The sequence below is a fragment of the Mesoplodon mirus genome (assembly GCF_964341445.2).
Source record: "Mesoplodon mirus genome assembly, chromosome: 2".
In the NCBI taxonomy this organism is placed as follows: Eukaryota; Metazoa; Chordata; class Mammalia; order Artiodactyla; family Ziphiidae; genus Mesoplodon; species Mesoplodon mirus.
The window spans coordinates 154,641,422-154,666,490 of NC_138977.1; the positions used below are offsets into that span (position 1 = coordinate 154,641,422).

The 25,069-nt window shown below is 39.8% G+C and overlaps 1 protein-coding gene across 1 annotated transcript; it reads right to left on the reverse strand.

Moving 5' to 3' along the window:
• Positions 1–4,214: 4,214 nt before the first annotated feature.
• Positions 4,215–15,550, reverse strand: OSTC (oligosaccharyltransferase complex non-catalytic subunit). The gene is made up of 4 exons (XM_082641349.1): positions 15,327–15,550; positions 11,345–11,438; positions 9,455–9,652; positions 4,215–4,788 (listed from the first exon to the last, which is right to left on the reverse strand). Exons 1-4 carry the CDS (start codon positions 15,463–15,465, stop codon positions 4,770–4,772), a joined length of 450 nt encoding a protein of 149 aa, XP_082497475.1. The 5' UTR covers positions 15,466–15,550; the 3' UTR covers positions 4,215–4,769.
• Between the last annotated feature and the right edge of the window lie 9,519 nt (positions 15,551–25,069).

Below are 25,069 nucleotides of genomic sequence, written 5' to 3' on the forward strand. Positions count from 1 at the left end.
CAAATACAAAGTATTATGTGAAAAGATAGTTAGATATTAAAATTGTCAGATAATTTCCCATCATCTCAGTTAAAATAGTACAGCAGTTCTGAGGACTCTGAATTACAACTGTTCCAGCCTATTAGGGTCAAACCTTGAGTGCTCTGTGTTTAGACTGGCGCCCACAGGCTGCTATAAAGAGAAAACTCTTTTTCTGAGGTGGAGCAGTTGCCAACATAAACACTTAATGGCATGTGTGAAGGTTCATCCTCGACAGGAGGCATCCGAAGAAACGGACTTTATGAAGAGGCCGTGCCATCCATTAACCAAAGGCAGTTCCTTGGCCTCCGGTCTCAGGGTGGCGTCATGCCACGCGCTGTGTAGAACTCATTTCCACCCTGCAATGGACAACATAAATCATAAAAACACTTTGTTAAATGGACATAAGAATAAAAGCAGACATTCCACGCTTCAGCTATATTTATCACACATGCCTGTGTGCACATTTCCACCACTCCCATCCCCGGGGGAGAATGTATAACCTTGCATTAAATCAAACTACAGAGCGTGAAGGGAAGAAGAGCTAAAGACAAGTTCAGAGCTAACATTGCTGGAGCACCTAATACGTTCCAGAGGCTATGCATTATCTCATTTAATTCTCGGAACTTCCCTATGAGGTAGGTATTGTTACCTTCATTTTACTTAGAGGAAAAAGGCTCAGAGAATCTAAGTAACTTGTCCATGGTGACACAGCTGGTAATTGGCAGCGCTGGAATAAGACAGCAAATCTGATTGATCCCAAGTCTGAGCTCCTAATAACTCAAGGTATTGTCCATCTAGAGCCATAGTAACCATTGCTGAGACTCTGATATTAACATGGCTTATGAGAAGGATGTAGCCACCAAAATGGCTCTATCAATTTTAGTATGAGCACCCCAAGCGCAGTACATAATCTTTCAGGGAACTTATTTTTAAAGGAATATAGACAACTTAGAGTGCAGGGACAGAGGAATGATCAAAAAGGAATCAGAACCAATATATCTGAGGCTGAAAGACTAGAAATGATAAGCCTGAAAAAAATGGAAGCTCAGGACAGGGTTTTACTATTTGAAATGCTTGGTGTCATTACGTAGTGCAGGTAGATATGTCCAAGTATAGACACAAGGACCTGAAACCAATGAGCTAAAGAAAACAGAAAATAGCTTTCTAAAAGATAAAGAGGGAATTCCCTGGCAGTGCAGTGGTTAGGACTCAGTGCCTTCACTGCTGAGGGCACGGTTTGATCCTTGGTTGGGGAACTAAGATTCCACAAGCCACGTGGCACAGCCAAATAATAATACATTTTTAGAAAAAGACCAAGAGATATGAAGATGGAATGGGCTGCCTCTAGAGGTAGAAAGATTCTCATCACTAGCAGATTCAACAGAAGTTAAAGGACACCTCATCATAGATGATGAAATTAGGATTTGAATTGTCTCACATACTTTGTAACAAATTATATGAACGTAATTCCACAGACTTGGCAACAACTGGCCTTTGGGTAATCTTGCGAAGAGAGCTGGACAACTGGGTGCAGCAGAGCTGGGGGTAGGGTAGGGAGGGGTGGCCAAAGGCATGGGAAGAGGTAGGAGTTCCCGTTCAAGGAGGTGCCCTTAAAAAATTATTGAGTCAAGGAAATTTCCTCTAGAGTGGCTGAAGCTGTCAAGTATAATGATCATGATAGGTTGGCAGCCATGATTCCTTCTACTCTGAACTCGAGTAATAGAAAGTGGCCAGATTCATAGAGAGAAGAGCATGAAGCAGACCCACAGAATGCATCAGACATAAACAGCGGAGTCCTTATAGTCCCATGTTCTCAATCCTGGTACTCTCAATGCTCAGCATCCCTGTCCTGAGTATCGTGATACTCCAGCATCCGAATAATTTATCCTGTCTGCTTAAAACAGCTTGAGGGAGTTTCTCACTTGTAATTAAGAGTCTTGGTACATGAGAAAAACAAGTAGAAGAGATTTAGGGCAAAGTGTATTAGTACTTGAAACATTTAGGCAGATGAGTAGCCATTGTTTCAACAACAAATTAAAGGTTTCCCTCACACCAAGTCTGGGTTTAGATGTTCCCCCCACATGTTCCTATAGCAAAGAGAATTGTTCCTTTATCGTATATTCACTAAATTATAAATTCCACATGAACAGGGGTTGCGTTTTTCTTACCGATGTAACCCAACATCTGGCATTATGTCTTTTATAAGTATATACTTATTACTACCTTCAAAGACTGATCTGTGTCAGAAAATGGCAGTACAATGGAAACAAATGGTCTGCTTTGCAGAAGACCTGGGTTGTATTTCAAGCTCTGTAACAAATGAATCTCCATTTACTCACTAGCAAAGTGGGAAAATAACCTTTATTCCAGCTTTACACTTCAGGAATGTACTATTTACTAAGAACCTAAGTTTACCTCACACTTCCCAGTTCAAATAAACAACAATCAGAGTACAATCTTCCATTTGTAAGCAAGATATATAGGATTTCCTCTCATTTTAATCCTATGAAGAGGATATTTTCTTTACAAACCTGTGGTAAACAGAGGTGTGCTGCTCAGATCCCCTTGGTGGACTCGCTGCCTAGCTGCAATCAGAGGGGCTAGCTGACAGCCTCCAGTTGTTAGCTTTGTCAGGGTTCACCTCAGCTTTCTAGCCAAGATCATGCTAATCTCAAGATGGCACCAGGGCCAAAGATCTGAAAAGGCAGTAAGTGGTACAAGGGTCTAGCCATTTCCACCCAACATGTTTCTGACAGGCATTCTTTCCTCTGGAGCTCCCCATTGGGCAGACAGCAACTCTGTCAGCTAAACATCACAGGATGACCTGGCTAACTGTGCATCCTTCCTTTACCTCTCACTGGAGTTACTCTCCACTAAACCGTTTTGCACTTCTAACTCCATTGTAGCCTCCACCTCCTGGAGAATTCTGTGATAAAATCAAAGACTAGTTTGTTTCTAATCTAGGCCGTTAATTTACTCTCTCATTTATTTAACCGCTGCTGATGCTAATAATGCTTGGCAGGCTTTCTATCAGGCTGTGACATTTTGGCTTAGTGTCCCCAAAGCATTTAAAGTCTAGTACAAGGTATGATTTTTTCCTTCACATAAAACACTGCAATTTTACCAGCAAAATTATTTAAATACATTTCATTGTATCTAGTCAAGATACTTTTATTTTACCATAAATACAAAAACCAAACCAAACCAAAACTAATAGTTGGGACATAGAAAAACACACCAAACCTTCACAGCACCATCTGGTGGTGCTTGACAGGAACTGCTCACTGCTCAATCATTCAGGGAAAGACCTCTTGAAACTGCAACACCTTTGTGTTATCTTCTGTCCACCTAGTGTAATTAAGGTTTTAAAATAAGGCCAAATAACGAAAAATATAATTAAAGTTAAATCAAGGCTTTAAAGTTGGTGAATACATACAGGTGTTGTGTTCCTTTTTCAGAGCTCTGGAGTATAGTAACCTCCTCTCCCCGCATCTCTTATCACCATAGTACTATTAACTTGCTTTGTTTTTGTTTGTGGTATTTATCAGCGTCTGAAATTTTATAAACATTTTTTTATCTTTTGATAATTTGGTTTCCCTACAAGGACATAAGCTCTATGAGGACAGAGCCCTTATCTTACTCGTCCCTATAATCCTCAGTGTTGCCTCGTATATAATAGGTTCTCAAAACTTTTTGAATAAATAAATGAATCTTTTTAATTTAATGAACAGCTACATTTAGATCAGCCTTGGAATTATGAAAAAAACCCACCTGAGAGAAAATTTTACTGTAAACTTAGAGATCATGGGGTAAGAATTAGAGGCCCTAGAGAAGTGAAGTCCATGGCCAGTTAAGAGAGAACCAAATGACCTGGCTAGAAGAAATTACGGGAAGACCAGACTGGTCTACAGATGTTTTTATGTGCTCAAAACTGTGTTAATTACTGCAAATGAATGCCTGAAGGGAACTGTCATCTAACACAATCACATTTAAAACAACACTGGCATAAATGTACAGCCTGTGCTAGAATATTTATAGGGATATAGAGTTGCCACCTCACAAGGCATCCTGCCAACTACACTTGGAGACTTCAGGCTACCAACAGTAGCTTAAGACAGTCACAAGATGGGAGTGGATAATTATAGACCAAAGATTAATACAATCAGTTAATCAAAAAACAAATTTAAAAGGTGTTAACTAGAAAAATTATTTATTTCTGCTCCTTTCATACATCTTATTGTTCAGGAAACAGTCTTACATACATATCTGAAATGATGCACTGTCACACACTCTGTTTAAAGGCAAAGCACCACAGGTAAAGCTGGCCAGCTGTCCAGAGTTCTCAGCTTATGGGATCTCACTTCTGATTTTACATTAATTTCTGAAGGTCAGAAGTGTCATCTCCAAAAAATGTTAAGGGCTTTGTAAAAAATAATCACTTTATTCAATATTATGGTTGTAGAAATGAAGTATATTTTCTTTAAGAAATAAAAAAAAGAAGAAAATGCCACTTAACATCGTTGGTATGTCAGTATAGGCCAGCAGGAAAAAATACTGATAAGCTTGTCTCTGATACCAAGAAGACATTCTAGTCCAAGCTATAATACATTTCCTATGTTTTCACTAGATGTTTCTTTTCTGCTGCTTTTCATCCTTTTCCATATTTCATATCAGAGACTGGTACAGCCTTTAAAACTTCATTAACAGGAGCAAATTCAGTATCCACCGATTTCTTCTCAAAAGGCACTCTAACCCATCAGATAGCCCCTGTAAAAATAAAATTTATAAACACAAAAAGTGAAAAGGAAGCAACATTTCAAAGTGTCCCAAACAAATTTTATGATGAATCAAATGACAATCTGAAAATATAATTGTGTGATTCCTCATTATGGTTCTTATTTCAAATCTTGCCCCCCAATAAATACAGTACTGGGTCTGGGTTCCATTAGCCTTCTCCCTCAAAGGACAAAGTTACAAACCAATATGCTAAACAACAGAGGATGAGAAAAAAAAAAGTAAAGAGAAAAACCTGTTATGTAAAAGTCAAAGAAAGAGTCAGAATCAATTTCCTTTGGACTCTCACAATTGCAACAAACATCACAAATCTTTTTATGGAAAGAAGCTGGTTTAGATTTCCTGAAAACCCTAATATTACCAAAGGAGAAAGTAGGAGGGCCAGGAGCTGTTCACGCCTGGGAGGCGAGCCCTCGTGCCCTGCGGAAGCAGTGTGCAGAAGCGTCTGCCTTGCACCTCTGTTTCTTTAGGAAATGTCTTGATGGCAGGCAGGGGGCATTAGCTATAGCTGTTGAGCAAGTCAAACTTCACACTATTCAAATAGGAAATCCTTTTACTAAATGTACAAGTTGGGCCCTGAAATCCCCTTTAAATTAAAGTATTAAAAGTCTGCTTTATAAAGTTCCAAACTTCTTCTTTTGCAATCAATCCTTGCAACCTATTATTTAGGATCTGCAGGATCAAGGAAAAAATAGATTGTGTAATACTATCCACATTAAGAAAGGGTTGAATACACCCTGTCCCCGCTGATGCCTTTAGAACTTCTCTCCTTTTGATCCTGCCTCTAACACAAGTGGGTAAGCCTAACATGAATGGGCAAACGTCACTCAGTTTCCTCATCTATAAAATGGAGTTACGTCAAAGGATTTTAAGGATTATATAAGAGAATCTACTAATACAGTAACTGCTATTCATGGTAATAAGCACTTGACAAACATTAGCTATTATTAGTTCAGTGTCTCAAATTTCTTCATCTCTAAGGTGGGGACAAAAAACTACTTCACAGGGTTGAGATCTACTATAGTGCCTGACACAGAGCAGACACTCAAGAATTTCCTCCCTTCCAGCTCGTGGACTCACCTGACTCCCTTGGGTCTTGGGTCTACATGTAGCCAATGTGATCTCCTTAGAACTCATTTATCCCTTTCCTTCTGCTCTACCAGCCTGGCCAATCCACACTCTGAGTACAGAGAGAACTTTCACCTCACACAACCACTGTCACAACTCTGAGACAAACAATACTTCTCCCCTCCACTTCTCCCCCCAGAATTGAATAAAAAATAAAAAGCCTCTTAGTGCATATATCGACTTTGAAGACCGCCTCATAAATTTGCTACTGTAATGCCTGACACTTCACAAAAGGCAAACTTTAAGACCTAAGCTTCACAAGCAAAGAATCTGAAAAAGAATAGACATATGTATATATATAACTGAATCACTTTACACCTGTACACCTGAAACTAATACAGCATTGTAAATCAACTATATTCCAATACAGAATAAAAATGTTTTTAAAAAGATTAAACCTACAAAAAAAAATAAAATAAAATCTTTGTCAGATAATTCTAACAGCAAGAACAAAAAAAGACCTAAGCTTCACAAGAAAAAAAAGTTCAAGATTTTAAGAAAGTGTCCACTAGTATTTGCACCAGTGGAAATTACTCAACAGCTGGCTCACACTATGAAACAAAAGTAGTGAGGACTCTTTAGAGACAGCTGCCTGTCATCTGCGTATACTGATAGGTGAACATGCACTTTTGGACACATATCTCCTGATAGAGTTATACGTTGTGGTATTCTTCCTTGTAATTAGTATATGACTTATGCTTATGCATCAAATAAAGCCATGTTTTAATATGTAAAATTATATCAGTAGAGAACACATCAGGTCTTTTAAAAAGCATAAATCAGAAAATATAAAGCTAGTAGTACCATTTCACTGCTATTGTTTTCTCCTTTTTAAAGGTACCTCTTGTTAAAGGTGATATCAGATTCTTTGTGAGCGTGCAATCCTGGAAGTTATCATGAAGCATCTTATAGCATAGCCAACCTTTATCTCAGATGTTAGCAACTTACTTGATCTGAAAAAACTCATGGTTACTGATGTTTTTTACTTTTTGTTGTTGCTGCTGTCCCATTTATTATATATCAAACTGCTTATATATGATGTGTCCTCAAAGAGAATGTATGAGCAAGGCACATCCCTTTCTTGCTGATGGTACTAACCACACCCCTATCATGTGCAATATGTAGGCTCACAGACCTGGCTCATAATCTCTTTTGGGGCCTGCAAATATTCCAGAAAATACAACACTGTTGCTTCCCTTATTTTCCCAAACTGTCCACTGTTTCTCCCCACTCCACACTCAAGGTACCAGGCATTAGGGGCTGTAGATGAGAAATCATATCAAAGAGGGGATCATAAAGTCCTTCCTCTTAAAAATTTAAATCTTAGATTTAGTTGCATAGCAAGTTACAGAAAGCAGCAATTTTCTATTTGGACTATTGTTCTGCTTTCACTATATCTAAATATAATTTACACCCAAAACCCAGAGAGTATACTTTTTTTTTTTTAAATATCATTTATTTATTTATTTATTTATTTTTGGCTATGTTGGGTCTTGGTTTCTGTGCGAGGGCTTTCTCTAGTTGTGGCAAGCGGGGGCCACTCTTCATCGCGGTGAGTGGGCCTCTCACTATCGCGGCCTCTCTTGTTGTGGAGCGCAGGCTCCAGATGCACAGGCTCCGTAGTTGTGGCTCACGGTCATAGTTGCTCCGCGGCATGTGGGATCTTCCCACACCAGGGCTCGAACCCGCGTTCCCTGCATTAGCAGGCAGATTCTCAACCACTGTGCCACCAGGGAAGCCCAGAGAGCATACTCTTATTTCTTATCTCCTATTGTTATCTTAGTCAACAATCTTGGAAACTGGCCTATAGAATGTGGAAAAGACAAATGTTTACATAAATAATTGCAAAAGTAAGACAGAAGCAATCCAGAGAATTAAACACTTCTCAAAACCTTTTTGTAAGTAGTAGATAGCTCTGTTATCCTAAAAGTCAAATGCTCAAGCTAAAAGAAAAACACAGCCTAAGGAGACCTAAAACCTTAAGGAAGAATGGGAAGCTTAAGCAGAATGAGAACAAATCTGGTTCTATAGACAAAACCAGCTCACTGCTTCTGTTCTGCTATATGCCTCCAAAGGTTCTTTCTGTTTTCATTATTAATTTTTAATAGCCTCTTTAACCTCTCTGGGAGCCTCCTCTTTTCCTGTTTTGCTATGAAAAACTTCAGACTCTTCTATTGGTATACCTTTGGCAACAAGGGTAGAACAAAGAGGAACAAAAAGAGGAGGCTGGGGCTTCCCTGGTGGCGCAGTGGTTGAGAGTCCGCCTGCCGATGCAGGGGACACGGGTTCGTGCCCTGGTCTGGGAAGATCCCACATGCCGCAGAGCGGCTGGGCCCCTGAGCCATGGCCGTTGAGCCTGCGCGTCCGGAGCCTGTGCTCCACAACGGGAGAGGCCACAACAGTGAGAGGACCGCGTACCGCAAAAAAAAAAAAAAAAAAAAGAGGAGGCTGGAGTCCCTATCCTCGTACAATTTAACAAATGCCCCAAATTTTTCCCAGGACAAAAATAAGAGCCATTGGCAGTCTGATGGAGCTACATGGCCACACAGATATTCAGCTGACAAAGAACATTGCTCTCTTTTCCCATATTGCAGGGTTAAGAAGGGAACATGAGTGCAAGATAAGTATTTGTGACTTTCTAGAAAGTCTGTCCATTCTACCCCAGATGTGTTATAGATACGGACAGGTTAAGCCATAGAACAAGTGAACTTGTGTAATTCAAACACATTGCTATTTTCCCTTTTACTGTCTCATAATAAAATCAGAAAATATCAGTTTTAAGAAATCAGTACAGTTGACACTTTATGTTTAACATATTCCCTAAAAAATGAATTTTCTAAGAGCTAATCTTTGTATGATATGTTTGCCCAAAGTTCCTGTAGTTAATGTATCCATAGATGAAATCAGAATATAGGGGAATGTGATCAGACTCATCTATATTTAAAATGAAAGATCTCAAAGAGAATTATAAAAGTTGCCATAAAACCAATTTATTTTTGTTCTAAAGATAGTATTTGTTTTCTGAATCAAAATAATCTAATATATATGTATGAAATCCTTTCCCCATCTTTTTGGAGAGGCAGTAACTCTCCTTTCCTGCCCAATGCTTAGTGGGTTTTCCTCATATCAATATTCAAAGAGCAGCAGCAATTAATGGCTCAAAAGTATTCCTTACTGTTATTATTACTATGGGAATTCCATATGTTACAGATTAACCAAAAAGCCCTTTAGAGAAATGTCTCCAGTCAGTGGTCACTGATGCTACAGCAAAATAACGGGATTTTCTCATGAACATGTATGGAGATAACAGTCAGGAAGACCTATTCGTCTCAATTTTGCTACTAACTATAGCTATAACCTTGAGCAAGTCACAAATTTCTCTGGTTCTCGAAATTTTCATCTGTTTAAATGAGGGTTAAATTAAATCTCCTATGATTTTATGTGATCCAGGTAATTATTTTACCAGTTTGCAAGTTAAGTTGCTGATTATACAAAGTACTTAATAACTTACGGCAGTTTCATTCTCATGAATACTCTAGCCATGAAAAAACTCAATAGGACACAGACGAATCCAATGAATAAAAGGAGAAATCTATTGAGCTTCGGAATGTTTGGTGCATTGGATCGGTCCAGGATTATGAAACCTAAACCTCCCATTGTAAACAGGAAGCTGGATGCGAGTCCTTCCATAATATATTGTCCATTTACTCTGAAAAAGAAAGACCAGAGCAAACAATAAATGAAAATTCCCAGAAAAATAAAAAACTTTTTCCTTAGGCTGAAATTCCTATTTCTGCTAAAACATTTTTGTGCTTATTTTTTATTATTACCCTTACAACTATTTTACCATATTTCTGGCTATTCATTTCAATAAATATTTATTGAGAGCCTATTATGTATCAAGCACTGTTTAGGTTCTGGGGACACAACAATGAACAAAACAGACACAAATCTTTGTCTTCATGGAGCTTATGCTCAAAAAAACCTTTCAAACTTCAATGAACACAACTGTCTAGTAAAATCAATACTCATATATATATATATATATATATATATATATATATTTTTTGGTCACGCCGCACAGCTTGTGGGATTTTCATTCCCGACCAGGGATTGAACCTGGGCCCTCAGCAGTGAGAGCACAGAGTCCTAACAAATGGACCACCAGGGAATTCCCAATACTCATATATTTTAATTATTAGCTTAAAAAGCCAACTAATATATGTACATGAACCTTTTACCCAGAACTTTTGTTTTTGAAAATTCTGTGATTTAAATTTCTACTATCAATTTCAAATTAATTTTGAATTGGTTAATGTTTCCTGAGTTTTAATAATTAATAAATCTCTTGTTTCAAAATGAACTTTTTAAAAGCAAGCAAGTTCTTAACTAAGGCTTCATGAACCCCACAAAGATGTCCAGCAATCTATAAACCCTTAAATTTTTGTATATACACGTATCTGATTTTTCTAGGGATGAAGAACTTTCAAATTCTGAGAGCTCACGGACCCCAAAAGGCAAATTTCTCTGTTAAAGATATGATTTATACATAGGCACATATAAAGAAGGTATATATATTTTTGCTAAACTAATAGTTTTAATTGAAAACGCAATACATGCAGCAGTTTCAAAATTCAAACTCAGATGACGAGACAGTGAAACATCTCCCTGCCATCAAGATCTCCTGTCATCCAGATCCCCTCCACAGAGATCACAGTAATCTTTGCAGGAATATTCTATGCATGGAATACCACTAACGTAAGTGTAAATACAAACATATAGCTATGTTTAGGTAGATAGTTACCAAGTGGTTTGTATAAGGCAATACAAGAAGCACTGCTCAGGTGAAACAAACCACACTGTTTTGGTGTTCACTGCCTACATGGAACTCCCAAGTCTCAAAAATTATTTTTCCTATGTAATAGTATATCCAGGGGTCCACAGATTTTTTTCTTAAATGACCAGACTGTATATATCTTAGGCTTGCCGGCCATATGGTTTGTATCACACTTAACACAGTAGCTTGAAAGCAGCCATAGATAGCACAGAAACAAATGGGTGTGCCTAATTCCAATAAAGCTTTACGTACAAATAAACAGGTACCTGTGGTTTGCTGACCCCAGAACAGCCTATAAATGAATTTTAAACTGATACCCTCCTTTAAGTAAGTGATCATGTCAATCATTGTGAAATATTTTATCTCCTAATAAGTGAATACATAAATAATATACTTCTACTCTTGTTCTTGTCCACTTCCTGCAATCTCTGAATTTAGCATTTTAAAACAGCTAGTGTCTAAATACAGATGCACCCAATAGGTTGCACTGTATTTTTAAATAAGCAGGCATGCCTCAGCAATCTTCCTTCCCACCACCAAATCATTCAAAATGATATCTTTTACCTGTAGGCCAAGAAAGCTACTGGTCTCTGATGCCCGTGTTCATCAGTCATGGAGCCGACACTTGGAGGTTCGACGATAACATCATAAATGATTCCTAAATGAAAGACAACAACATAGATTAGATTGGATTCCTAATTTTAAAATAGATTTAGGGCTTCCCTGGTGGCGCAGTGGTTGAGAATCCGCCTGCCGATGCAGGGGATACAGGTTCGTGCCTCGGTCCGGGAAGATCCCACATGCCGCGGAGCAGCTGGGCCCATGAGCCATGGCCGCTGAGTCTGCACGTCCGGGAGCCTGTGCTCCGCAACGGGAGAGGCCACAACAGTGAGAGGCCCGCATACCGCAAACAAAACAAAACAAACAAACAAAAATAGATTTAGAGTTTTTATCTGTCTCTAAAGGTTCATTTATATTTAAATAGGACTGCTTTGATGTATTATTATAATCAAATGAGGCCCAGCTTACCTCCTAAACTTCAGATAAACCAGAATTTATCTTCAGAAATTCAACTCAGTATTTTAGAATGACTTGCAAAACATAAAAGAAATTCATTCAGTATTGTTTCAAACTCAAGAATGACTCCACAATAAAGCAGATTTAACATTAAAGGCTATTTTCAGTTCAAGAAAATGTTCCACATATACTTGGATTTGTTTCTTTAAATTAAGAGGTAACTAGTGAAATTTTCTTGCTTAAAAGTAAAATGAGACGTTTTAAAATCACACCACTAGGCAGACTGGCAATACTAGAGATTCACAATCATTAATGTTAATATCCATCATTATGTCATAATGTCATCATGATCATTTATGCTAATGTCCATCAACACTGTTTCTCAAATCTCCCACTGTCAATGTCTACTCTTTACTGTTTTCCATCATCCCCACCTCCAGCTTTTCTTAAGCACAGCAAGACTGTCTCCCTCACCTTTGACTAACAAAACAATCACTTGGGAATTCCCTAACTCACCCCCACCCGCCAAACCAAATCTACAAACTGGAACCTGCATCCATCCTCACCTCCAGCTACAACAGAGGAAGAGTCCCTCCTCCTATCACCACGGGATCCCTTTTGCAATAATAAGGACTCCGTCCCCCTTGCCATTTCAGAGACTTTGTTCCATGGGCTACCTCTTCTCTTTCCTGTATTTTCAACCTCTTGTTCCCTACATCAACTTTCCCTTGACACCAGATCCTCCGAGTTAACATTCCACTTCTATGCTTCCTTTTTGAAAGGGGGCCAGGTTTCCTTCTGGAGACAAAAAAAAAAAAAAAAGGTTAACTCTCTGTCTCCACTTCCTCACTTATCCTTCATTTTCCAGCTCACTCCGATCTGGCTTCTGCCACCACTGATATTACTCTTGCTCAGGTGGCTAATGGCCTCCATGTTGTCAAATTCAAAGGACACTTTTCAGTTCTCTTATTAGGAGGTCTCCTAGCAGTGCTTGATCCAGTTTACTAAATCCACTTTCTTGGGGTAAAAAGATGGCTTCTCATGGCTTCCGTGACACTCCTGTCCATGTTTTCTTGCTACCTCTCTAGCTGAGCCTCATCTGCTATAAAACCACTAAACGTTCGGAGTTCCTTAAGGCTCGATCCACTATGCTCTTCTTTTTCTACTTTCTCTCTCCAAATGAACTTATCCCTTCCCAGGGCTTTACTATGCTAATGATTCTCAATGTGCCAACACCTACCAAATCACGTTAGCACTATTAAAATTAGATGTAAGCTCCCTAAGAATAGAAACTCTATGTTCTTCAATATCTGGCTTATGGGAGGAGTTCAGAAAACATTTGTTATTGACTAATTTCAACACAAACCTCTTTTCTCAGTTCTAGACTCCTATCTGCAAACTTGACATATCCAACTAATTATATTTGGTTATGTCCAACTATTATATATCCCAAAGTGACCTCTGGGTTCACCATTCCCAACCAAAAAAACTTCATTTCTTTAGTCTCAGAAAATGACACTTCCACCTACTTGGTGCTCAAACTAGACACTAGGAAAATTCCTTCGCATGTCATTCTCCCCCCACATCCAATCAATCATCATCAAGATCCACTGAATCTATTTCCAAAATATCTTCCATTATACATTCCTCCATCTCTAGTGCCACCAACCTTGTCTATTCTAAGTCAACTACAAAACCCACCTAATTGGTCTCTCAGTCCCGCATTTGTCCATACTTTTCCCTCTGCCTAGATACCCTTTCCCCCAATCTTCCAAATTTTGGCTAACATGTCATTTCCTCAGAAACCACATTCTAATGTAAATGATGTTCCTAACTCTGATTGTTCTCACATAACCTCTTGTTCTTTTCCTTCAACGCACTCATGGCAATTTGCAGTGGAAAAAATAACGTAATGGAGAAAGATTTATGTGATATTTAACATATCTCAACCAATGACATTATAAGCTTCAGGAGGGCAGGGCCCTTATCTGTTTCATTCATTGTTGCCTCTAGCACCTAATGCCTGGAACTTAACAGGAACTCAATACATTATTTGATGAATATTTCTCAGCAATAAATATTGTTTATTTATAAAGGTACACTCAGTTTCTAGGAGACTCCTTTCCAGTGGCAAAACCGATTCCTTGTATCAGACAGCTCATGGCCTTGGCCACTAAAAGGTGTCCTTTCACTTTCCCCCAGAAATTAGGGCAGAGAATCTCCCCATTACAAACACAGATGGAAAAAGTGGTCAGAATGAAACCTGTGAGGCTTCCAGCAAAGGCCCTGGCTCCAAGGGAGGTAAGGGTTACAGGAAAGATTTTTAGCAGATGAAGACTTACTAAAAAAAAAAAAAAAAAAAAAATGCCACATGCATTTTAAATTGTGTTTATTCAATCCAGGACCTATTAATGTGCTGAGCAAATGTGAATGCTAATGCAATGTTAGGACAGTACCTTACCAACATAAAAAATATTTTAAATGTAATTTATTTAAATGAACATAAGTTAACTGTCACTGTTCTAGATTTGGGAGGAGGGTAAATCCAAAGGTTCATCCTAGAACTAAGCCTGCATAATTTCAGATACTTCCCTCTTCAGCGCCAACTATTTTCACAAGACATCTATGCAAATGAAGATGTCTCACTATTCCCTTAAAAACAGAACCAGCTGCTCTTGCTGTCCCTAATCTGTGGAGCTTTAATTTTATCATTTCCAAATTAAGTACCCCACTTCCCAAATCTAAAAGTGCAGTAGCAGTGTTGAGTAAATCATGCAACTGCGGCTTGAAAGGGTGGTAGCTATGAAAAGACTGTAGCCGGATTGCCAACTCACCACTATACAAAGCGACGCCCCTTTTGCAAAGGACAGGATAAAATGATAATGCAGTGTGCAACGGTAATGCTATTTTCCTTATTCTTTAAATTTTCAACTTCCGCTCTCTCAAATACGCGACATCTTCTGCAAATCTATCTCCAATCTCAAATATTTATCAAAACTGTGGTTTCGAAAGATTACATTCATATTTATTGTTGATAGGGGCAAAAGCAACACCGAACCCTTAGGTTTGAGCTAACAAACCTAAAGGTTGTCAAGTCTCTTCCAAAGTTCCAGGGACCGTAGACAAAGAGAAGGTAAAAGTCCCACACCCTCCTGACCAACCGTGGAAGCAGAATGGGCCAAAAGAGATTTTCCTAGGGCCTTTGTCAAATAACTCACGGCATGCAACAAAAGGAGCAACAATCTGGGCTTGAAAAATATATTATTCGGCTCGGACCGCCTGGCTAAGAGATCAGGAGACGGAAGGCAATGGGAGCGAGAACAGGAGTCCCCTCAAGATACAGGACAGGGCGTGAGGTCAAATAAACCTTTGGGCCGTTAACACTCGGGACCCCAGAGTTTCCCTCCACCCTCGGAAAAGATCGAGAGGAGAGCGATGCTTTCCCGGGCTGAGAGCGGAACAGACGCGCCCCCGGGGCGGGCCGGCTCCGCGCCTCAGCGCCTCTCGGGCCCCATGCTGGACGAGTTACCTCCGGTGATGAGGAAGTAAGACACCACCACCAGAGCGTACACCGTCATGGCCGACGGCATGTGCACCCAGGGCGGCTTCTTCAGCTTCAGGTTGGGACATTCGAGCACTAAGAACGGGACTCGGTACAAACTCTCCATGTTGGTGGCGGCAGGGGCAGCGGTCGGCCGCCAGTCCCACACGCCCCCCGTGAACAGGCCCGCCCGCTCTTCCCCCGGCGCGTGCGCTGGAAAGGGAACGGCAGGTCCGCAACGCTCGGAGGCAGTGTTTATACCCATAGAAGAAAAGAAGAAACCATAAAAACGGATAAGTGACGTAACTTAAAAGTATGTATTACTGAATCTTGTGAAGCAAAAATTTGAGTAAGAAGCTCAGTTATAACCAATGAATAAACAGGTGATTTCTGTACCTTCAAGGACCTGCAGGCCTTCAGACGTGGCCAAGCCGGAGCCGCAGAAGTACCAGGATCGATCTGAGCCCCTCCCACTTGCTGATGCTGGGGATTTGGAAGCTGATTGGACCCAGGACGCTCTAAGTTCCCAGAGCCAGAGGACGAATGGGGACGTTTGGAAAGCTCTGCCTTTCTTATTAGCGGGTTTTTCAAGAGCTTGAGAAAGTCCTACGTTGCTGAGCTTTTACTTCCTGATGTAGCAGTGGTGACAGTAGTAATAATTGTTACTAATAATTGTTAAATTAATGTATTATAAAATTAAAAATACATATCTAGTTTAGATCTATCACAAAGGTCAAGAGGACATCTCCACAAGATGTCTAAAGCGGATACCTTGACGTGACCAAAATACTATTTTAAATAACCAGTGTCCTCCGCTATTTTCGTAAATGCTAAAATATTTCAGGTCAAAAATCTTGAAATCGTCCTGATTTCTCTCTTTTTTAAACCTCCGTATCCAAAGTATTAGCAGATCTTTTTGGTTGTACTATCAAAAATATCTTTAATTCATCCACTTTTCTCCATTCCATATTTACCACCCTAGTGGAAGCCACCATCATCTCTTGCCTGGGCTATGTTTACAATCCAAGTGGATGAAAATATTTGATGGAGAATTTGTCTTTGGGGATGGACTAGACGGCCTAAAAAGTTTTTTTGTTTGTTTGTTTTCTGTTTAGTTTTTGTTTTTTATATACTCTCTTAAAATACTGCTAATACCTGTTTTCTTTTGGAATAAGAGTTAGAAGTGACTGATTATATAAATCCAGGAGAGACTGATATCTTTATAATTGAGCCAATATTTTTATGGTTTTTGTTTGCTACTGAGCTCATGGTGTTTTACAGGATGGCATGCATTGGTTCTGCACTTTAGTGACTCGATTACTGAGAAATTGTTTAAATACCACAGTAGTAAAAATATTTATAAAATATTGCAGCATCTAACTCTAAATACAGATGAGGCTTGCTGCTCTTATTGTTTAATAGTGAGAGTCTCCCCGTGAGTCTTACTCTGTGTATTAAGGAAGGGATGTTAATCTTAGATTATGAGAGGGTCACTAATAACACCAGTAATAAAGGGTGTTTACACCAGAGCCAGCATTTACACATAGGAAGTTTTTCTGGGGACTATAAAGCAGAATGTTTCTGAAATTCCCATAGTTATATAAACAAGGAAAACTTTGGAACAATTAAAAATATGTTGCCTTGAGAAAATAAGGAAAAACATAGAAATCAAAAGTTTTTAAGCTTCCTGGGACTTCCCTGGTGGCACAGTGGTTAAGAATCATCCACCTGCCAATGCAGGGGACATGGGTTTGAGCCCTGGTCTAGGAAGACCCCACATGCCACGGAGCAACTAAGCCCGTGAGCCACAACTACTGAGCCTGCACTCTGGAGCCTGCAAGCCACAACTACTGAGCCCACGAGCCACAACTACTGAAGACTGTGCACCTAGAGTCCATGCTCCACAACAAGAGAAGGCACCACAATGAGAAGCTTGCGCACCACAACGAAGAGTAGCCCCCGCTCACCCCAACTAGAGAAAGCCCGCACACAGCAATGAAGACCCAATGCAGCCAAAAATAAATAAAATAAATACATCTATAAAAGAAAGTTTTTAAGCTTCCTTTATATCTTCAGAAAGGAAACTAACAGTTTTTAATTATTCTTTTTTTTTTTTTTTTTTTTTTTTTTTTGCGGTACGCAGGCCTCTCACTGTTGTGGCCTCTCCCGTTGTGGAGCACAGGCTCCGGACGCGCAGGCTCAGCGGCCATGGCTCACGGGCCCAGCCGCTCCGCGGCATGTGGGATCCTCCTGGACTGGGGCACAAACCCGTGTCCCCTGCATCGGGCGGTGGACTCTCAACCACTGCGCCACCAGGGAAGCCTTAATTATTTTTTTTTAATGTATTTATTTTATTTTATTTTTGGCTGCGCTGGGTCCTTGTTGCTATGCGTGGGCTTTCTCTAGTTGTGGCGAGCGGGGGCTACTCTTTGTTGCGGTGCGCAGGCTTCTCATTGCGGTGGCTTCTCTTGTTGCAGAGCACGGGCTCTAGGCGCGCAGACTTCAGTAGTTGTGGCTCGCGGGCTCTAGAACGCAGGCTCAGTGGTTGTGGCGCACGGGCTTAGTTGCTCCGCGGCATGTGGGATCTTCCTGGGCCATGGCTCGAAGCCATGTCCCCTGCACTGGCAGGCAGATTCTTAACCACTGCGCCACCAGGGAAGCCCCGGAAACTAACATTAATTAACCACCTCTTGGCAGATATATTATGTTGTCATTTATGTTAGTTCTTATTTGTTCTTCATGACAATTCTATTAGGTAATTACTAATGTCACCACTTTACATATGACAAAACTGAGGCTTGGGAAGTAAAACAAACTCAAGAAGTATATTCTGTGATTGGATGAGAACTAAAGGCAATTGCCCTAAATATAAAACAGATTTAAGCTGTTTAAGTTGAGACAAGTTTATATAATTATCCTTCCTCTTATATATTCTGGGGCCAAATAATTCCATATACATTGTAGAAAAAACACAGAAGTTTTAAAATATATAAATTTACTAATAAAAAATAAAACTGCCAAGTCAGAACATATTACATTCATCTATATATCGAATTATTACTGTTACTTCTTTACTCTGTTCTGAAAGGTAAGTTTTTTCCAGGAACAAATTCATTATTTTTTTTAACATCTTAAACTTTCACGTATTTTCCAACTTGAGTTTGTAATGTTATACAAGCTAGGTAAAAAAGAAATCTTTCATGAGTAAAATTTGCACATCTGTTATCATCTGTGTCCTAACCAACAATCTTCCTATAGAAAATGTTTTGTTTAAACACAACATAAACTTTGTAACTGAAAACCAAATAAATAATGAATATAAGCATGGGCATTAGAGCATGCCCTTAAATAAGCAGAATCTTATTCAGCAGGGGGCTATTGTATGTAAATGAAGAAAGGACATATGTTGGAAGAAACAAATACTTAAAACTTTATGGGAACTTCCCTGCTGGTCCAGTGGTTAAGAATCCGTCTTCCAATGCAGGGGACGTGGGTTCGATCCCTCGTCCGGGAACTAAGATCCCACATGCCGCGGGGCAATTAAGCCCGCGCGCCACAACTACTGAGACCGTGCGCCACAAGCTACAGAGCCCATGCACTCTGGAGCCCGTGCACCACAACTAGAGAGAGAAAACCCGCGCGCCACAACTGGAGAGAAGGCTGCGCGCTGCAACGAAAATTTCCGCATGCAGCAACGAAGATCCCACAACTAAGACCCGACACAGCCAAAAATTAAGTTAAATTAAAAAAAAAAAAGAAAAGAAAAAACCATTATGTACAGTAAAGCCTATCATTTTAAGCTACATATAAAAGCAAAACTGGCAAATTTTTACTGTGCACAATCAAATCTAAACTCAAGGAAAAAAGGATATGTTTAACGTAGAAAGTCATACTAAAAAGCCTTGAAGTCAGGAATGGCTCTGCCAGTCAAAAGAGAAGGGAAACCCTACAAATTAAGTTTTTAACTAAATTCTAAACAAACCAGAGCTACCAAGGCTATTAATACTACTGACTTCAGTTTGACTTCAGTTTATTTAAACATGTACTAGAGAGGAAATTAGTAGCTTTGTTTTTGTCAGATAATAATACACAAATTTATCCTAGATTTATTTCCAAGGACATTTTGCAGTTTAGATGACAATCCCTTTGAACTATGCTCTTTCCCTCTGGGTTCTGCATATACAAGAGTATGTTTATTTCCCCAGCTCAGCAAGTATTTATTGAGTGATAACTCTATGCCAGTCACTGTGTGAGGCATTATTATGTCTCATGATCTATACAAACTCTTTCTAATGTGATATGAAATTGTGGATTTTGTTATTTCTGTCATTGTGTTAAACTTTGAAAATCAAAATTTGCAAGTAAAACATAGGTACATGCCCACTGTAACAACAGAGACACACATGGAACAATTTCCTTTCATCACTGCTCTCATTTTAGTTTTCCTTCCAGAGGTAGTGAGGCCCCTGGCATTAGTTCTGGAATGCACAATTGGAGTAAATGTACTCAGGTCTGGAAGAATCCCCACCTTGGTTTTGGACCCACAGAGTGAGGGCTCTAATGGTAGGAAAGGCTAAGTGGAACCAATAGAACTGCCTTTACCTTCCAAAACAATAAATCAGAAGTGACTGCAGAGATTGATGTCACCATCAAGGACTTGAAAGATGCAGAGTGGGAATTCCTACCACATTCCATTCAGTTAGCCAATTTGGCCCTTTTAAGGAAAGATGAATCTTGGAGAACAACAATGAATGAATGTAAACTTAATCATGCGGTGCCTCCAATTGCAGCTGCTGTTCCACATGGGGTTTCATTGCTGGAGCACGTCACATCCCCTGACACCTGTTAGGTGGCTATTGATCTGTCAAATGTTTTTTGATCTATACATTGGTAAAGGCCATCAGAAGAAGTTTGTTTTCAACCGACAGGGTCAGCAATACACATTCACAGTCCTATCTCAGGACCATATCAAATTTCCAACCCTATGTCCTAATCTGATTTTCAGGAACTTTTTTTTATTGCCTTTTCATTTGCAGGCTATATGCCATTGCATTGATGATATGATGATTGGACCTAGTGATCTAAGTAGCAACAACACTAGATATGTTGGTAAGACACATGCATGATAAAGAATGGAAAACAAGCACAATAAAACATCAGGGGCTTCTCACTGAAATTTCTAAGAGTCTAGTAATTTATAACAAGTGAGATATTCCTTCTAAGGTAAAGGATAGTTGCTACATTGATTCCTCCTTCCACTAAGAAAGATGCAAAATGAATGCTTAGGGAACTACTTAGGATTTTGGAGGCAACATATACCTCATTTGGTCATGTTATTCCAATTTATTTAGTGAGTAATCCAATAAGTTGCTAGTTTTGAGTAGGACCCAGAACCGGCAAAGGCTATGCAACAAGCCCAGCCAGCCAAGCAAACTGCTCTGTCACTTGGGCCATATGACACAGCAGATCCAGTATCATTTGTGATGTCTGTGGCAGATAGGGATGCTCTATGAAGCTTTTGACACGCCCCTTGAGATGCATCACAGTATGGAGAGCTAAGAGTTGTAGAATAAACTTATGCCATCCTCCGCAGATAAATAATTTACTTTGAGAAATAGATTCTGGCTTGCCACTGGGCATTAGTGGAGACTAAGCTATTGACCATGGGCAACAAGTCACCATGAAATCTGAACCAGCCATCACCAATTTGGCATTGTCTGACCTATCAACTTATAAATGTGAGTACCCACAGCAGCACTCAATCAACAAATGAAAGTGTTATGCAGGAGATCAGGCTTGAGTAGGTCCTGAAGGTACATGTAAGTTGCCTGAGGAACATTCTAGATCCACATGACCCACATTCCTGCCACATTGCCTCTTCTCTCTCAGCCTGTACACATGGCATTATGGAGAGTCCCCTGTGACCAGTTAACTGAGGAAGAAAACACTGGGGACTGTTTTACAGATAGTTCTGCACAATGTGCTTGCCCTACCTGAAAGTAAATGGCTTTGCACTACAGCCTCCCTTGAAGCAAGTGATGAGGGGAAATCTTCCCAGTGGGCAGAGTGTTAGCACTGCACTTGGTTGTTCATTTTGTCTGGAAGGAGTGACGGCCAGAGTTGCAGGTCTGTAGTGATTCATGGGCAGTGGCTAATCATTTGGCTGAATGGATGGCCAGGGAATTAGAAGGAATACAATTAGAAAGTTATTAAGGATGTCTGGAGGAGAGACATATGGATAAACCTCTCGGTATAGGTATGAAGTGTGAAGACATTTGTACCCCATGTGACTATGCACCAAAGAGCAACCCATGTAGGGAATGACATTCATAATCAGGTGGATAAGAGACCCATCCTGTGGACATCAGTCACCCTCTTTCCCCAGTCACTCCTGTCCTTTCCCAGCAAGTCCACAAGCACAGGGCCCTGGCAGCAGGGATGCAGGTTATGCATGGACTTTCAGTCATCAAGGCTGATCTGGCTAGAGCCGCTGCTGAGCGCCCAACCTGCCAACAGTAGAAATCAACCATGAGTCCCAGTCTGGCACCATTCTCCTGGAAGATGAGCCATCCACTTATTAGCGGGTTAATTACATAGGAACACTTCCAGTAGGCACTTGGTTCTTACTGAAACAGATATTTACACTGGATACAAATTTTCCTTCCTTGCTCACAACGCGGCTACCAAAATCACTATTGTGTGGACCTGAGGAATGCCTTATTCAGCATCATGCTAAACCACACAGCCTTGCTTCTGGCCAAGAAACTTGTTTGACAGCAGATGAATTGTGGCATCTGGCTCATGTTCATGGAATTCACTGGTTTTATCATGTGCACCATCACCTTGAAGCAGCTGTGTGGAATGGCGGAATGGGCTTTTGAAAAGTCAGTAATGATGCCAGATTAATGTCAGCACCTTCTGGGACTAGGACAATGTCTTCTAAGATGAAGCATGTGCTGTAAATAAGTGATCGATATATGATGCTATTTCTCTTAGAGCCAGGATTCACCAAGTCCAGGAATCAAGTGTCAAAGATGGGAATGACTCCTCTCATGGTTACTTCTAGTGATCCACTAGTGAATTTTTTGCTTCCCATTCCCTAAAACTTTGGGCTCTGCTGGTCTAGAAGTTTTAGTCCTAAGGAAGGAATACTTCCACCAAAGGACACTTCAACGGTTCCATTATGATGAATGAGACTCTCACCTTGCCCTTCAGTGTCCTCATGCCATTGAATCAAAAGGCAAGTAAGGGGTACTGTATTGACTAGGGCAGGTTGACCCTAACAACCAATTATATTGCCACCACAAAACGGCAGTAAGGAAGAGTGTGTCCAGAATGCAGGAGGTCCCCTGAGGTGCCTCTCAGTACCTCCGTATTCTGTGATTAAAATCTATGGAAAACTTAACAACCGCATAGGGGCAGGGCTCTTAACAGCTCAGACCTTTCAGGAATTAAGGTTTAGGTCACTCTGGCAGGCAAGAAACCACAACTAGCTGAAGTTTTTTGCTGAGGGCAAGGGGAATATGGAATGAGTAGTGGCAGACTGTAGTTATAAATACCAGCTATGCCCATGTGAACAGTTGTAGGAATAAGCACTGTAATAGTTATGAGGAGTTTTCTTTATTTTGATACGAACATATTTATATGTATATTCACCATTTTTCTCTTTTTTCCCCTCCCGTTCTCCTACCAGGTATAGAATATTTGCTGATGGTATTTTACCTCTCAGTATTTAAGTTAGTGGATATCAAAGAAGGAATATGACTTATCTAGAAGACAGATGATTATCACCCCAAAATGGATAAAAGGACTTTTTTTTTCTCTTTGGAGAGACCATGTTACAGTCTTATGAGGGATAGTTGCATTATGTTAGGAAGAAGCATATTGTTACTATTGCTCTTATTTGAAAATTAAGTTAAATACAGTTCAAAAAGGTAAACATGGAGCCAAGTTGACAAGGGATAGACTGTGGTGGATTTGTATCATATCAATTTAGCTAAGCTGGAACTATATCTCCCAGAATCCCTTTACTGTGTTGTTCTGAATTAGTGTGGGCCCCAAGTGACACTATTATTTTTTAGACATTTTTTAAGCTAGTGAAATAAATTTCCAAATAATTATCAGTTCCTTATGAAACATTTAAAATATCCAATTGAAAATAGCACATTAACTAAATGAATTATGAAGCATCCATATGGTAGAATACTACACAACCATTAAAAATGATACTGTAGAATTTTATCTTCTGAAATGGACAGATGTTCATAATAAGTTTAAAATTATGAAAATCAGACCACAAAATTGTATTTAGGGTATTGGCCCAGTTGATATTGTATGCATTTTCTGGGCATTATATGTTGAAAAAAGTCTGAAGGGACATAAAGGTTATTAATAGCTATGTGATGAAATTATAGGTCTTTTCCCCTTCTTTGAAACTGTATGTATTTTCCAATTTTTCTATAATAAACATGTATTACTTTTGTAATTAGGATTCAAACTTTTAATAGTGTTTTGTTGGAACACAGCAGATATCTTCTTTCTAGTGTTTCATTGGCACATCTGTCTCTCTACCCAGGTATCGCTCACTGCTGTATTCTGTAAGGTATAAATAATAATGCTTCCCAAATTTGCTTCCATTCTAAGTAAGAGTGGTTGGATGTTTATTACTATGCACCATCAGATAGTCAGCTGCAGTATCAGAAACTCAGCATCTTGAAGTCAGGGTCAACATGTTTTCACCACTGAATTTCCTGCACCTCTCACAGTGCTGACACATAGCAGGACTCATTAAATATTAGTTGAATGAATCAATGAACAAACAGACCCTTGGCTCTTCCATCTCTTTGATCCTTCAATGTATCATCTTAACAATTGCACTTCCTTAATGTTTCTTTCAGGTTTTTTTTCATATAAAGTTATTTATTTATTTATTATTTATTTTTGGCTTGTTGGGTCTTCGTTGCTGTGCGTGGGCTTTCTCTAGTTGCGGCGAGCGGGGGCTACTCTTCGTTGGGGTGCGTGGGCTTCTCATTGAGGTGGTTTCCCTTGTTGCAGCCCGGGCTCTAGGCGCTCAGGCTTCAGTAGATGTGGTGCGCCGGCTTATTTTCTCTGCGGCATGTGGGATCTTAGTTCCCGGACCAGGGATCAAACCCACATCCCCTTCACTGGCAGGTAGATTCTTAACCACTGCACCACCAGGGAAGTCCCAGTGTTTCTTTAGTTTGTTCCTGCCTCTCCATCTTCCCTAAAACGTGTTAGTCCAGACTCACATCATCTCTTGCCCCAGTTCTCTTCACATTGCAGCCAAGATGCTTTTTCTAAGAAATTGAAAAAAAATCTCAAAATGCCAATCAAGATGACAAACTTACTGCTAACTAGAGAGAAGTAAGTTGGATCAAAAGTAAAATTTGTACTGGTTTTATTCGTTATTATCTTCTTTCTTTTCTATCTCATAGCTCCCTTCCATATTTTAATATCTGTTTTGTGGAAATTGTGGTTATACTCTGAAAGCATCTGCCTTCTCTTCAGGAGAGATGGGGACCAAAAATGGCAAGCAGTAGTGCTGGTCATGATAAAGTTCACCATTTGTTTCCTCCTACATTCATCAAGCATTTGTGGAGCATGTAGCAGAGACAAGCACTGTTCTATGCAGTGGGGGTATCTGATTCCTGCCTCCAGGAAACTGTCATTCTAATCAGAGGAGAAACACACATGCAATTAATGACAGAGCT

Excerpts from the sequence above, each read along its gene's own strand:
- OSTC (XM_082641349.1), bottom strand. The coding sequence starts at position 15,465 with ATGGAGAGTTTGTACCGAGTCCCGTTCTTAGTGCTCGAATGTCCCAAC. Across the intron at positions 11,439-15,326 it reads TTACTTCCTCATCACCGGAG|GAATCATTTATGATGTTATC; the intron begins GTAACTCGTCCA and ends TCTTTCATTTAG. Across the intron at positions 9,653-11,344 it reads GTAGCTTTCTTGGCCTACAG|AGTAAATGGACAATATATTA; the intron begins GTAAAAGATATC and ends TTTCTTTTTCAG.